This window comes from Oncorhynchus nerka, linkage group LG9a, assembly GCF_034236695.1.
Source record: "Oncorhynchus nerka isolate Pitt River linkage group LG9a, Oner_Uvic_2.0, whole genome shotgun sequence".
NCBI classification, from domain to species: Eukaryota; Metazoa; Chordata; class Actinopteri; order Salmoniformes; family Salmonidae; genus Oncorhynchus; species Oncorhynchus nerka.
Window position 1 is genome coordinate 11,398,243 of NC_088404.1, and position 16,972 is coordinate 11,415,214.

At 43.4% G+C, this 16,972-nt stretch overlaps 1 protein-coding gene across 1 annotated transcript in view; it reads left to right on the top strand.

Annotated features, from left to right (window-relative positions):
• LOC115122887 (FYVE, RhoGEF and PH domain-containing protein 6-like) overlaps positions 1–16,972 on the top strand; it is a 103,321-nt gene that overhangs the window by 64,008 nt on the left and 22,341 nt on the right. Inside the window, exons 2-4 of the mRNA XM_065022787.1 lie at positions 9–1,149; positions 13,867–14,005; positions 14,305–14,403. Coding sequence (XP_064878859.1) covers positions 9–1,149; positions 13,867–14,005; positions 14,305–14,403 — 1,379 coding nt within the window. The remainder of the gene's footprint in view (positions 1–8; positions 1,150–13,866; positions 14,006–14,304; positions 14,404–16,972) is intronic.

Below are 16,972 nucleotides of genomic sequence, written 5' to 3' on the forward strand. Positions count from 1 at the left end.
GTGTTCAGTGGACAAGGAAGAGGAGGAGGAAGGGAGGAATGAAGAGGAGGAGATCCATGATAAGATTAGTTGTCATCCTCTCGCAACCAGTCTTTCCAAACAGCTGGAGCTCAGCTCCAACTGCCACTTTCCCCTCACCTTAATAACCACTGGGAGTTACAAAGAAAACGAGAGTGCTCAAAACAAGATGGCCGGCTTCCCCAAGAAACTGCAGAGATGCAGCTCCCCAGAAGCGTGGGTACTGAAGAATGAACTGTCAGAAGAGAGAGAAGTGGGGGAACGAAAGACTTCCGATAGTGACGATGATGGAGGTGCCCTCACCAAGGCCACGAAAGCTATGAGAAAGCTCCCTGCAACCCCAGGAGAGGATAAACCAAAAAGGAACAGAATCTTTCAGACGCTGGTGTCTCCTGTATCCCGTAAGAGGAGCACAGACAACACACAGACAAAGGGCAGCCTGCCAACAGATGAAACGCTGTCACCGTCCAGGCCGTCTCGCTCCCGCCGGGGGAAACAGAAGGCCAAGTCCTTCTCCTCTGCCGACCTGACCCCCTCTGAGGGACAGAAATGGAACTCTTTTCGGAGGCTTCTCGATCTGAAACTCTCTGTCAAGAGGCTGCCCAAGCTGCTAGCCAAGGGAGGCCAGTCTCTAGACACCACTGCAGCTGAGGCAGAACAATATGCGGATGATGTATTCCAAGACCGTGGCGTCTGTTTCCAGGAACGCCTGGGCATTCGGGTGGGGGATGCCCGCAAGTTCTCCTGTCCCCAGCTGGGGGTGATTGGGGTTGGGGTTGGGGCGGAGCAGAGCGTGGACGGGGATGAGATCCACTACCCCGGAGCGGAGCAGGCTGTGGAGTATGAAAATGTTCCCTATTACGAGGCCATACCTGAGTATTTTATCCAGCCTGTTGGACTGGGATTACGGGGGAGTGAGCTGGGGGTGGGTACACCACCGGACCAGTCGGAGTGCCACAATCACCTGTATGATGATGCCGATATCTATGAGGAACAGGAGCCGTACCATCCCCTGAAGAGACACAGTGAACACAGCAGCACTGAGGAATTCTTCTATGAGGAACAGGAGCCGTACCATCCCCTGAAGAGACGCAGTGAACAACAACTGAACCAGCACAGCAGCACTGAGAGGTATTCATTCTTCTTGTTGCCTGGGGAGACAGACTGGTACTGACTGGTTCTGTCTCAGCAGCCCTGAGAGGTATTCATTATTATTGTTGCCTGGGGAGACAGACTGGTACTGACTGGTTCTGTCTCAGCAGCACTGAGAGGTATTCATTATTCTTGTTGCCTGGGGAGACAGACTGGTACTGACTGGTTCTGTCTCAGCAGCACACCTTTGATAGGTTTGTGGTTAATCAAATCAACGTTTATTTGTCATGTGCGCCGAATACAACAGGTGTAGTAGACCTTACAGTGAAATGCCGAATACAACAGGTGTAGTAGACCTTACAGTGAAATGCCGAATACAACAGGTGTAGTAGACCTCACAGTGAAATGCTGAATACAACAGGTGTAGTAGACCTTACAGTGAAATGCTGAATACAACAGATGTAGTAGACCTTACAGTGAAATGCTGAATACAACAGGTGTCATAGACCTTACAGTGAAATGCTGAATACAACAGGTGTAGTAGACCTCACAGTGAAATGCTGAATACAACAGGTGTAGTAGACCTTACAGTGAAATGCCGAATACAACAGGTGTAGGTAGACCTTACAGTGAAATGCTGAATACAACAGGTGTAGTAGACCTCACAGTGAAATGCCGAATACAACAGGTGTAGTAGACCTCACAGTGAAATGCTGAATACAACAGGTGTAGGTAGACCTTACAGTGAAATGCTGAATACAACAGGTGTAGTAGACCTTACAGTGAAATGCTGAATACAACAGGTGTAGTAGACCTTACAGTGAAATGCTGAATACAACAGGTGTAGTAGACCTTACAGTGAAATGCTGAATACAACAGGTGTAGTAGACCTCACAGTGAAATGCTGAATACAACAGGTGTAGGTAGACCTTACAGTGAAATGCTGAATACAACAGGTGTAGTAGACCTTACAGTGAAATGCTGAATACAACAGGTGTAGTAGACCTCACAGTGAAATGCTGAATACAACAGGTGTAGTAGACCTTACAGTGAAATGCTGAATACAACAGGTGTAGTAGACCTTACAGTGAAATGCTGAATACAACAGGTGTAGTAGACCTTACAGTGAAATGCTGAATACAACAGGTGTAGTAGACCTCACAGTGAAATGCTGAATACAACAGGTGTAGTAGACCTTACAGTGAAATGCTGAATACAACAGGTGTAGTAGACCTTACAGTGAAATGCTGAATACAACAGGTGTAGTAGACCTTACAGTGAAATGCTGAATACAACAGGTGTAGTAGACCTTACAGTGAAATGCTGAATACAACAGGTGTAGTAGACCTCACAGTGAAATGCTGAATACAACAGGTGTAGTAGACCTTACAGTGAAATGCTGAATACAACAGGTGTAGTAGACCTTACAGTGAAATGCTGAATACAACAGGTGTAGTAGACCTTACAGTGAAATGCTGAATACAACAGGTGTAGTAGACCTTACAGTGAAATGCTGAATACAACAGGTGTAGTAGACCTTACAGTGAAATGCTGAATACAACAGGTGTAGTAGACCTCACAGTGAAATGCTGAATACAACAGGTGTAGTAGACCTTACAGTGAAATGCTGAATACAACAGGTGTAGTAGACCTTACAGTGAAATGCTGAATACAACAGGTGTAGTAGACCTTACAGTGAAATGCTGAATACAACAGGTGTAGGTAGACCTTACAGTGAAATGCTGAATACAACAGGTGTAGTAGACCTTACAGTGAAATGCTGAATACAACAGGTGTAGTAGACCATACAGTGAAATGCTGAATACAACAGGTGTAGTAGACCTTACAGTGAAATGCTGAATACAACAGGTGTAGTAGACCTTACAGTGAAATGCTGAATACAACAGGTGTAGTAGACCTTACAGTGAAATGCTGAATACAACAGGTGTAGTAGACCTCACACTGAAATACTGAATACAACAGGTGTAGTAGACCTTACAGTGAAATGCTGAATACAACAGATGTAGTAGACCTTACAGTGAAATGCTGAATACAACAGGTGTAGTAGACCTTACAGTGAAATGCTGAATACAACAGGTGTAGTAGACCTCACAGTGAAATGCTGAATACAACAGGTGTAGTAGACCTTACAGTGAAATGCTGAATACAACAGGTGTAGTAGACCTCACAGTGAAATGCTGAATACAACAGGTGTAGTAGACCTTACAGTGAAATGCCGAATACAACAGGTGTAGTAGACCTTACAGTGAAATGCTGAATACAACAGGTGTAGTAGACCTCACAGTGAAATGCTGAATACAACAGGTGTAGTAGACCTCACAGTGAAATGCTGAATACAACAGGTGTAGGTAGACCTTACAGTGAAATGCTGAATACAACAGGTGTAGTAGACCTTACAGTGAAATGCTGAATACAACAGGTGTAGTAGACCTTACAGTGAAATGCTGAATACAACAGGTGTAGTAGACCTTACAGTGAAATGCTGAATACAACAGGTGTAGTAGACCTCACAGTGAAATGCTGAATACAACAGGTGTAGGTAGACCTTACAGTGAAATGCTGAATACAACAGGTGTAGTAGACCTTACAGTGAAGTGCTGAATACAACAGGTGTAGTAGACCTCACAGTGAAATGCTGAATACAACAGGTGTAGTAGACCTTACAGTGAAATGCTGAATACAACAGGTGTAGTAGACCTTACAGTGAAATGCTGAATACAACAGGTGTAGTAGACCTTACAGTGAAATGCTGAATACAACAGGTGTAGTAGACCTCACAGTGAAATGCTGAATACAACAGGTGTAGTAGACCTTACAGTGAAATGCTGAATACAACAGGTGTAGTAGACCTTACAGTGAAATGCCGAATACAACAGGTGTAGTAGACCTTACAGTGAAATGCTGAATACAACAGGTGTAGTAGACCTTACAGTGAAATGCTGAATACAACAGGTGTAGTAGACCTCACAGTGAAATGCTGAATACAACAGGTGTAGTAGACCTTACAGTGAAATGCTGAATACAACAGGTGTAGTAGACCTTACAGTGAAATGCTGAATACAACAGGTGTAGTAGACCTTACAGTGAAATGCTGAATACAACAGGTGTAGTAGACCTTACAGTGAAATGCTGAATACAACAGGTGTAGTAGACCTTACAGTGAAATGCTGAATACAACAGGTGTAGTAGACCTCACAGTGAAATGCTGAATACAACAGGTGTAGTAGACCTTACAGTGAAATGCTGAATACAACAGGTGTAGTAGACCTTACAGTGAAATGCTGAATACAACAGGTGTAGTAGACCTTACAGTGAAATGCTGAATACAACAGGTGTAGGTAGACCTTACAGTGAAATGCTGAATACAACAGGTGTAGTAGACCTTACAGTGAAATGCTGAATACAACAGGTGTAGTAGACCTTACAGTGAAATGCTGAATACAACAGGTGTAGTAGACCTTACAGTGAAATGCTGAATACAACAGGTGTAGTAGACCTTACAGTGAAATGCTGAATACAACAGGTGTAGTAGACCTTACAGTGAAATGCTGAATACAACAGGTGTAGTAGACCTTACAGTGAAATGCTGAATACAACAGGTGTAGTAGACCTTACAGTGAAATGCTGAATACAACAGGTGTAGTAGACCTTACAGTGAAATGCTGAATACAACAGGTGTAGTAGACCTTACAGTGAAATGCTGAATACAACAGGTGTAGTAGACCTTACAGTGAAATGCTGAATACAACAGGTGTAGTAGACCTTACAGTGAAATGCTGAATACAACAGGTGTAGTAGACCTTACAGTGAAATGCTGAATACAACAGGTGTAGTAGACCTCACAGTGAAATGCTGAATACAACAGGTGTAGTAGACCTCACAGTGAAATGCTGAATACAACAGGTGTAGGTAGACCTTACAGTGAAATGCTGAATACAACAGGTGTAGTAGACCTTACAGTGAAATGCTGAATACAACAGGTGTAGTAGACCTCACAGTGAAATGCTGAATACAACAGGTGTAGTAGACCTTACAGTGAAATGCTGAATACAACAGGTGTAGTAGACCTTACAGTGAAATGCTGAATACAACAGGTGTAGTAGACCTTACAGTGAAATGCTGAATACAACAGGTGTAGTAGACCTTACAGTGAAATGCTGAATACAACAGGTGTAGTAGACCTTACAGTGAAATGCTGAATACAACAGGTGTAGTAGACCTTACAGTGAAATGCTGAATACAACAGGTGTAGTAGACCTTACAGTGAAATGCTGAATACAACAGGTGTAGTAGACCTTACAGTGAAATGCTGAATACAACAGGTGTAGTAGACCTTACAGTGAAATGCTGAATACAACAGGTGTAGTAGACCTTACAGTGAAATGCTGAATACAACAGGTGTAGTAGACCTTACAGTGAAATGCTGAATACAACAGGTGTAGTAGACCTTACAGTGAAATGCTGAATACAACAGGTGTAGTAGACCTTACAGTGAAATGCTGAATACAACAGGTGTAGTAGACCTTACAGTGAAATGCTGAATACAACAGGTGTAGTAGACCTTACAGTGAAATGCTGAATACAACAGGTGTAGTAGACCTTACAGTGAAATGCTGAATACAACAGGTGTAGTAGACCTTACAGTGAAATGCTGAATACAACAGGTGTAGTAGACCTTACAGTGAAATGCTGAATACAACAGGTGTAGTAGACCTTACAGTGAAATGCTGAATACAACAGGTGTAGTAGACCTTACAGTGAAATGCTGAATACAACAGGTGTAGTAGACCTTACAGTGAAATGCTGAATACAACAGGTGTAGTAGACCTTACAGTGAAATGCTGAATACAACAGGTGTAGTAGACCTTACAGTGAAATGCTGAATACAACAGGTGTAGTAGACCTTACAGTGAAATGCTGAATACAACAGGTGTAGTAGACCTTACAGTGAAATGCTGAATACAACAGGTGTAGTAGACCTCACAGTGAAATGCTGAATACAACAGGTGTAGTAGACCTTACAGTGAAATGCTGAATACAACAGGTGTAGTAGACCTTACAGTGAAATGCTGAATACAACAGGTGTAGTAGACCTTACAGTGAAATGCTGAATACAACAGGTGTAGTAGACCTCACAGTGAAATGCTGAATACAACAGGTGTAGTAGACCTTACAGTGAAATGCTGAATACAACAGGTGTAGTAGACCTTACAGTGAAATGCTGAATACAACAGGTGTAGTAGACCTCACAGTGAAATGCTGAATACAACAGGTGTAGTAGACCTTACAGTGAAATGCTGAATACAACAGGTGTAGTAGACCTTACAGTGAAATGCTGAATACAACAGGTGTAGTAGACCTTACAGTGAAATGCTGAATACAACAGGTGTAGTAGACCTCACAGTGAAATGCTGAATACAACAGGTGTAGTAGACCTTACAGTGAAATGCTGAATACAACAGGTGTAGTAGACCTTACAGTGAAATGCTGAATACAACAGGTGTAGTAGACCTCACAGTGAAATGCTGAATACAACAGGTGTAGTAGACCTTACAGTGAAATGCTGAATACAACAGGTGTAGTAGACCTTACAGTGAAATGCTGAATACAACAGGTGTAGTAGACCTTACAGTGAAATGCTGAATACAACAGGTGTAGTAGACCTTACAGTGAAATGCTGAATACAACAGGTGTAGTAGACCTTACAGTGAAATGCTGAATACAACAGGTGTAGTAGACCTTACAGTGAAATGCTGAATACAACAGGTGTAGTAGACCTCACAGTGAAATGCTGAATACAACAGGTGTAGTAGACCTTACAGTGAAATGCTGAATACAACAGGTGTAGTAGACCTTACAGTGAAATGCTGAATACAACAGGTGTAGTAGACCTTACAGTGAAATGCTGAATACAACAGGTGTAGTAGACCTTACAGTGAAATGCTGAATACAACAGGTGTAGTAGACCTTACAGTGAAATGCTGAATACAACAGGTGTAGTAGACCTTACAGTGAAATGCTGAATACAACAGGTGTAGTAGACCTCACAGTGAAATGCTGAATACAACAGGTGTAGTAGACCTTACAGTGAAATGCTGAATACAACAGGTGTAGTAGACCTTACAGTGAAATGCTGAATACAACAGGTGTAGTAGACCTCACAGTGAAATGCTGAATACAACAGGTGTAGTAGACCTTACAGTGAAATGCTGAATACAACAGGTGTAGTAGACCTTACAGTGAAATGCTGAATACAACAGGTGTAGTAGACCTTACAGTGAAATGCTGAATACAACAGGTGTAGTAGACCTCACAGTGAAATGCTGAATACAACAGGTGTAGTAGACCTTACAGTGAAATGCTGAATACAACAGGTGTAGTAGACCTTACAGTGAAATGCTGAATACAACAGGTGTAGTAGACCTTACAGTGAAATGCTGAATACAACAGGTGTAGTAGACCTTACAGTGAAATGCTGAATACAACAGGTGTAGTAGACCTTACAGTGAAATGCTGAATACAACAGGTGTAGTAGACCTTACAGTGAAATGCTGAATACAACAGGTGTAGTAGACCTTACAGTGAAATGCTGAATACAACAGGTGTAGTAGACCTTACAGTGAAATGCTGAATACAACAGGTGTAGTAGACCTTACAGTGAAATGCTGAATACAACAGGTGTAGTAGACCTTACAGTGAAATGCTGAATACAACAGGTGTAGTAGACCTTACAGTGAAATGCTGAATACAACAGGTGTAGTAGACCTCACAGTGAAATGCTGAATACAACAGGTGTAGTAGACCTTACAGTGAAATGCTGAATACAACAGGTGTAGGTAGACCTTACAGTGAAATGCTGAATACAACAGGTGTAGTAGACCTTACAGTGAAATGCTGAATACAACAGGTGTAGTAGACCTTACAGTGAAATGCTGAATACAACAGGTGTAGTAGACCTTACAGTGAAATGCTGAATACAACAGGTGTAGTAGACCTTACAGTGAAATGCTGAATACAACAGGTGTAGTAGACCTTACAGTGAAATGCTGAATACAACAGGTGTAGTAGACCTTACAGTGAAATGCTGAATACAACAGGTGTAGTAGACCTCACAGTGAAATGCTGAATACAACAGGTGTAGTAGACCTCACAGTGAAATGCTGAATACAACAGGTGTAGTAGACCTTACAGTGAAATGCTGAATACAACAGGTGTAGTAGACCTTACAGTGAAATGCTGAATACAACAGGTGTAGTAGACCTCACAGTGAAATGCTGAATACAACAGGTGTAGTAGACCTTACAGTGAAATGCTGAATACAACAGGTGTAGTAGACCTTACAGTGAAATGCTGAATACAACAGGTGTAGTAGACCTCACAGTGAAATGCTGAATACAACAGGTGTAGTAGACCTTACAGTGAAATGCTGAATACAACAGGTGTAGTAGACCTTACAGTGAAATGCTGAATACAACAGGTGTAGTAGACCTTACAGTGAAATGCTGAATACAACAGGTGTAGTAGACCTTACAGTGAAATGCTGAATACAACAGGTGTAGTAGACCTTACAGTGAAATGCTGAATACAACAGGTGTAGTAGACCTTACAGTGAAATGCTGAATACAACAGGTGTAGTAGACCTCACAGTGAAATGCTGAATACAACAGGTGTAGTAGACCTTACAGTGAAATGCTGAATACAACAGGTGTAGTAGACCTTACAGTGAAATGCTGAATACAACAGGTGTAGTAGACCTCACAGTGAAATGCTGAATACAACAGGTGTAGTAGACCTTACAGTGAAATGCTGAATACAACAGGTGTAGTAGACCTTACAGTGAAATGCTGAATACAACAGGTGTAGTAGACCTTACAGTGAAATGCTGAATACAACAGGTGTAGTAGACCTCACAGTGAAATGCTGAATACAACAGGTGTAGTAGACCTTACAGTGAAATGCTGAATACAACAGGTGTAGTAGACCTTACAGTGAAATGCTGAATACAACAGGTGTAGTAGACCTTACAGTGAAATGCTGAATACAACAGGTGTAGTAGACCTCACAGTGAAATGCTGAATACAACAGGTGTAGTAGACCTTACAGTGAAATGCTGAATACAACAGGTGTAGTAGACCTTACAGTGAAATGCTGAATACAACAGGTGTAGTAGACCTTACAGTGAAATGCTGAATACAACAGGTGTAGTAGACCTTACAGTGAAATGCTGAATACAACAGGTGTAGTAGACCTTACAGTGAAATGCTGAATACAACAGGTGTAGTAGACCTTACAGTGAAATGCTGAATACAACAGGTGTAGTAGACCTTACAGTGAAATGCTGAATACAACAGGTGTAGTAGACCTCACAGTGAAATGCTGAATACAACAGGTGTAGTAGACCTTACAGTGAAATGCTGAATACAACAGGTGTAGTAGACCTTACAGTGAAATGCTGAATACAACAGGTGTAGTAGACCTTACAGTGAAATGCTGAATACAACAGGTGTAGTAGACCTTACAGTGAAATGCTGAATACAACAGGTGTAGTAGACCTTACAGTGAAATGCTGAATACAACAGGTGTAGTAGACCTTACAGTGAAATGCTGAATACAACAGGTGTAGTAGACCTCACAGTGAAATGCTGAATACAACAGGTGTAGTAGACCTTACAGTGAAATGCTGAATACAACAGGTGTAGTAGACCTTACAGTGAAATGCTGAATACAACAGGTGTAGTAGACCTTACAGTGAAATGCTGAATACAACAGGTGTAGTAGACCTTACAGTGAAATGCTGAATACAACAGGTGTAGTAGACCTTACAGTGAAATGCTGAATACAACAGGTGTAGTAGACCTTACAGTGAAATGCTGAATACAACAGGTGTAGTAGACCTTACAGTGAAATGCTGAATACAACAGGTGTAGTAGACCTTACAGTGAAATGCTGAATACAACAGGTGTAGTAGACCTTACAGTGAAATGCTGAATACAACAGGTGTAGTAGACCTTACAGTGAAATGCTGAATACAACAGGTGTAGTAGACCTTACAGTGAAATGCTGAATACAACAGGTGTAGTAGACCTTACAGTGAAATGCTGAATACAACAGGTGTAGTAGACCTCACAGTGAAATGCTGAATACAACAGGTGTAGTAGACCTTACAGTGAAATGCTGAATACAACAGGTGTAGTAGACCTTACAGTGAAATGCTGAATACAACAGGTGTAGTAGACCTCACAGTGAAATGCTGAATACAACAGGTGTAGTAGACCTTACAGTGAAATGCTGAATACAACAGGTGTAGTAGACCTTACAGTGAAATGCTGAATACAACAGGTGTAGTAGACCTTACAGTGAAATGCTGAATACAAGTGAAATGCCGAATACAACAGGTGTAGTAGACCTTAGTGAAATGCTGAATACAACAGGTGTAGTAGACCTTAGTGAAATGCTGAATACAACAGGTGTAGTAGACCTTACAGTGAAATGCCGAATACAACAGGTGTAGTAGACCTTACAGTGAAATGCTGAATACAACAGGTGTAGTAGACCTTACAGTGAAATGCTGAATACAACAGGTGTAGTAGACCTCACAGTGAAATGCTGAATACAACAGGTGTAGTAGACCTTACAGTGAAATGCTGAATACAACAGATGTAGTAGACCTTACAGTGAAATGCTGAATACAACAGGTGTAGTAGACCTTACAGTGAAATGCTGAATACAACAGGTGTAGTAGACCTTACAGTGAAATGCTGAATACAACAGGTGTAGTAGACCTTACAGTGAAATGCTGAATACAACAGGTGTAGTAGACCTTACAGTGAAATGCTGAATACAACAGGTGTAGTAGACCTCACAGTGAAATGCTGAATACAACAGGTGTAGTAGACCTTACAGTGAAATGCTGAATACAACAGGTGTAGTAGACCTTACAGTGAAATGCTGAATACAACAGGTGTAGTAGACCTTACAGTGAAATGCTGAATACAACAGGGTAGTAGACCTTACAGTGAAATGCTGAATACAACAGGTGTAGTAGACCTTACAGTGAAATGCTGAATACAACAGGTGTAGTAGACCTTACAGTGAAATGCTGAATACAACAGGTGTAGTAGACCTTACAGTGAAATGCTGAATACAGCAGTTGTAGTAGACCTTACAGTGAAATGCTGAATACAACAGGTGTAGTAGATCTCACACTGAAATACTGAATACAACAGGTGTAGTAGACCTTACAGTGAAATGCTGAATACAACAGGTGTAGTAGACCTTACAGTGAAATGCTGAATACAACAGGTGTAGTAGACCTCACAGTGAAATGCTGAATACAACAGGTGTAGTATACCTTACAGAGAAATGCTGAATACAACAGGTGTAGTAGACCTCACAGTGAAATGCTGAATACAACAGGTGTAGTATACCTTACAGTGAAATGCTGAATACAACAGGTGTAGTATACCTTACAGAGAAATGCTGAATACAACAGGTGTAGGTAGACCTTACAGTGAAATGCTGAATACAACAGGTGTAGTAGACCTTACAGTGAAATGCTGAATACAACAGGTGTAGTAGACCTCACAGTGAAATGCTGAATACAACAGGTGTAGTAGACCTCACAGTGAAACGCTGAATACAACAGGTGTAGTAGACCTCACAGTGAAATGCTGAATACAACAGGTGTAGTAGACCTCACAGTGAAATGCTGAATACAACAGGTGTAGTAGACCTTACAGTGAAATGCTGAATACAACAGGTGTAGTAGACCTTACAGTGAAATGCTTACTTGCAGGCTCTAACCAATAGTGCAAAAAAGGTATTAGGTGAACAATAGGTAGGTAAAGAAATTAAACAACAGTAAAACAACAGGCTATATACATTCTTGTATGTCTCATGTAAAGTAGTTCCATACAAAAGGGGGGGGGGGGTTCGTATCTCAATAAATCAAAGTCTTCAGGTGAAAAATATCACCTGAAAAGCGGGGCTTTGTAGGAGTGATGCTGAGTCATGACAGACTAAGGGGAAGTATGCCTAGTATGTAGTGTTAATGGAAACTCCAGTCTGGTGAGCTGGCACTAGATTGGCACTGAAGCATGTTGGGGAGTGACACATCTTTCAGAGATTCACCAAAATATCCAGCTGCAGTGAGTTCAGTGTAATGAGGGATGTTTGTTTGATGACCCTTCCCTCAGAAACATAAGCAACATTTCAGAACATTTACATTTTTTTGTGACAGTTACTTAGACTATTGTCTTGCATCACTGTCTCGCTCTTTTAGAGGTTTGTTGTGGCCATTTTACCGTCTAGGTCTATTCTGTGCAGACTTTAAAGGTATGGTATCAGTGTCATCGGTACGACCGGCACTGAAAATGGTCTGACTAAAAATCAGTTGGCGTTTGAAAAATGTTTACTGTGTTCTGTGCCTTGAACCAATGGCTCAGTGTTTAAGTCAGTGCTGCTCACTTCCACAAAACAGCCATAGAAGCATCTCTACTGTAAACAGGGTATATTGCCTCAGTATTCACAGAGAAGGAGACTACATCAGGTAGCCATTTGCTGTGGCCCAGTTCTAAACAAATCCTATCAAGAGTTCTGCCTAGCCTTTTGCTAGGGGTTAGGATTAGGGTAGAGTTACCGGTTTGGAACCGGGGCTTTCTAATGTTTGGGTTGACCTGTGGCTTACACCTATCCAAACCTTTCATTTCCTCAGGTTCAAGCAGCTAGGAGTAGGGAGGAGTGACTGGTTTGGAACAGAGTCCTTTGTTATGTTTGCGTTGGCAGCAGAGGTGGCATCTAGCCAAACCCCCTCAGCTGGCCCAAGGCATTGCTTTTTGTCTTGATCTTTTATGTTGTGTGTGTGAAAGATTGAATAGTGAAATGTGTTGTCCCTGGTCAGTCTCTATTTAATGTGTGCACTGTGTGGTCACTGCAGGACATGGTGGAAAACTACTGGACATGATGAGGATTCTTCAGTTAAAAAGACCCCCTTCCATGATAAATTATATCCATACTCAGGCATTTTACTAATCTCACTTTGTTACTAACCTCACCTCCCCAGTTCCCTTCTCTCCCTCTTTCACATTTATACACTTTGAGGTTACACTCTGTCTTCCCACCTCTTCTTTCCCATCTCTTCTTTCCCATCTCTGTCTTCCCACCTCTTCTTTCCCATCTCTGTCTTCCCACCTCTTCTTTCCCATCTCTGTCTTCCCACCTCTTCTTTCCCATCTCTGTCTTCCCACCTCTTCTTTCCCATCTCTTCTTTCCCATCTCTGTCTTCCCACCTCTTCTTTCCCACCTCTTCTTTCCCACCTCTTCTTTCCCATCTCTTCTTTCCCACCTCTTCTTTCCCATCTCTGTCTTCCCACCTCTTCTTTCCCATCTCTGTCTTCCCACCTCTTCTTTCCCATCTCTTCTTTCCCATCTCTGTCTTCCCACCTCTTCTTTCCCATCTCTGTCTTCCCACCTCTTCTTTCCCATCTCTGTCTTCCCACCTCTTCTTTCCCATCTGTCTTCCCACCTCTTCTTTCCCATCTTCTTTCCCATCTCTGTCTTCCCACCTCTTCTTTCCCATCTCTGTCTTCCCACCTCTTCTTTCCCATCTCTTCTTTCCCACCTCTTCTTTCCCATCTCTTCTTTCCCATCTCTTCTTTCCCATAGGTGTGAGACTGAGTTTCAGGATGTTTCTGCAGGTGTGTGTCTGTTCCTACTGATCATCTCTTGTTCCAACAGGAGTTCTATAGATGAGGATGTTGGCCCGCTAGATGAAGGTCAGTCGGATGAAGACGTCATGGTTCAGAGTTCAGATGAAGAGGATGATGAGAGTTCCTCCTCTAGCAAAGGAGAACCTGAGAAGCCTGAGGAGAGGGAGGTGAGACACTGAGGAGAGGGAGGTGAGACACTGAGGAGAGGGAGGTGAGACACTGAGGAGAGGGAGGTGAGACACTGAGGAGAGGGAGGTGAGACACTGAGGAGAGGGAGGTGAGACACTGAGGAGAGGGAGGTGAGACACTGAATGTGCCACTTAGCAGACGTTTCTACGCATGTAAAGGGACTTACGGTAACAGTGACGCATGCATTTCTTGGATCTGATCCCTGCGAGTATTGAACCAATAACTTTGGTGAAATGTAGTGATTTATTTGACGTGTTTGTACCTGTGTCCATGCCAGGCTGGCAGTGGTGCCAAGCGGAACAAGATAGTCCACATCGCCAGAGAGATCATGAGCTCCGAGAATGTATTTGTCAACGTCCTGAAGCTTCTCCATATCGTGAGTATTCTGGCACCTATCCCCTCTCTCTACATATTTGATAGTCAACACAGTTCTTGTTGTTGTTTGTATGAAGCCATCTTAGTCTCCAGTCCTGTGGGTTTGTGTTTTTCTGTACGGTATAGTTTTCATCTCGTGAGAAGTCCCGTATGTTCTCCAGACTGCTCCATGTGTGTTTGATTATGCTAACCACTGAGGCACACCCCTTCATGAGGAACACACGGGGCCTTTCTGGGTTTTGTACACTACCACCCCTTCATGAGGAACACACGGGGCCTTTCTGGGTTTTGTACACTACCACCCCTTCATGAGGAACACACGGGGCCTTTCTGGGTTTTGTACACTACCACCCCTTCATGAGGAACACACAGGGGCCTTTCTGGGTTTTGTACACTGCCACCCCTTCATGAGGAACACACAGGGACCTTTCTGGGTTTTGTACACTACCACCCCTTCATGAGGAACACACGGGGCCTTTCTGGGTTTTGTACACTACACCTCTTCATGAGGAACACACGGGGCCTTTCTGGGTTTTGTACACTACACCCCTTCATGAGGAACACACAGGGGCCTTTCTGGGTTTTGTACACTACACCCCTTCATGAGGAACACACAGGGGCCTTTCTGGGTTTTGTACACTACCACCCCTTCATGAGGAACACACGGGGCCTTTCTGGGTTTTGTACACTACACCTCTTCATGAGGAACACACGGGGCCTTTCTGGGTTTTGTACACTACACCTCTTCATGAGGAACACACGGGGCCTTTCTGGGTTTTGTACACTACCACCCCTTCATGAGGAACACACAGGGGCCTTTCTGGGTTTTGTACACTACCACCCCTTCATGAGGAACACACGGGGCCTTTCTGGGTTTTGTACACTACACCTCTTCATGAGGAACACACGGGGCCTTTCTGGGTTTTGTACACTACACCTCTTCATGAGCTACACACGGGGCCTTTCTGGGTTTTGTACACTACCACCCCTTCATGAGGAACACACGGGGCCTTTCTGGGTTTTGTACACTACACCTCTTCATGAGGAACACACGGGGCCTTTCTGGGTTTTGTACACTACACACCCCTTCATGAGGAACACACGGGGCCTTTCTGGGTTTTGTACACTACCACCCCTTCATGAGGAACACACGGGGCCTTTCTGGGTTTTGTACACTACCACCCCTTCATGAGGAACACACAGGGCCTTTCTGGGTTTTGTACACTACACCTCTTCATGAGGAACACACAGGGCCTTTCTGGGTTTTGTACACTACACCTCTTTATGAGGAACACACAGGGCCTTTCTGGGTTTTGTACACTACACCCCTTCATGAGGAACACACAGGGTCTTTCTGGGTTTTGTACACTACCACCCCTTCATGAGGAACACACAGGGCCTTTCTGGGTTTTGTACACTACCACCCCTTCATGAGGAACACACAGGGCCTTTCTGGGTTTTGTACACTACACACCCCTTCATGAGGAACACACGGGGCCTTTCTGGGTTTTGTACACTACACCTCACTTCTCTCAGCTGCACGGCTTGCATCTCTGTTGGTTTCCCGAGGCCTCTCAGCGGTGGTGTGATCTGACGGTGGTCCGAGAGAAAGAGAGAGAACATGCTCAGCTGGTCAGAACATGCTCAGCGGGTCAGAACATGCTCAGCGGGTCAGAACATGCTCAGCTGGTCAGAACATGCTCAGCGGGTCAGAACATGCTCAGCTGGTCAGAACATGCTCAGTTGGTCAGAACATGCTCAGCTGGTCAGAACATGCTCAGCTGGTCAGAACATGCTCAGCTGGTCAGAACATGCTCAGAACATGCTCAGCTGGTCAGAACATGCTCTGACTCAGCTGGTCTGAACATGCGGGTCAGAACATGCTCAGCTGGTCAGAACATGCTCAGCTGGTCAGAACATGCTCAGCTGGTCAGAACATGCTCAGCGGGTCAGAACATGCTCAGCTGGTCAGAACATGCTCTGACTCAGCTGGTCAGAACATGCTCAGCTGGTCAGAACATGCTCTGACTCAGCTGGTCTGAACATGCGGGTCAGAACATGCTCAGCTGGTCAGAACATGCTCAGCTGGTCTGAACATGCTCAGCTGGTCTGAACATGCTCAGCGGGTCAGAACATGCTCAGCTGGTCAGAACATGCTCAGCTGGTCTGAACATGGTCAGCTGGTCAGAACATGCTCAGCTGGTCAGAACATGCTCAGCTGGTCAGAACATGCTCAGCTGGTCAGAACATGCTCAGCTGGTCAGAACATGCTCAGCTGGTCTGAGCTGGAGTCACTTAATGGTGTTTGTTGAACTCAGTGACTATATGTTTTGGTCTAACCACTAATTTTCTGGTTAGACCAAAATCTGAACAAATTGTAATAGTAAAATAGCTGACGTCTAGGTTCAGTTAGGGATTTTTCAAATTAGTTACACAAGATTAGTTTATTTTTTCTCGTTGTTTACACATACAGTACATTCCAAGGACTAAGGGGTGGTAGGTCTGCACAGGATATGAAGTGAGAGACTTGTGCTGTAGGCTGTGCCACAGATGAACCATGACTGACTGAG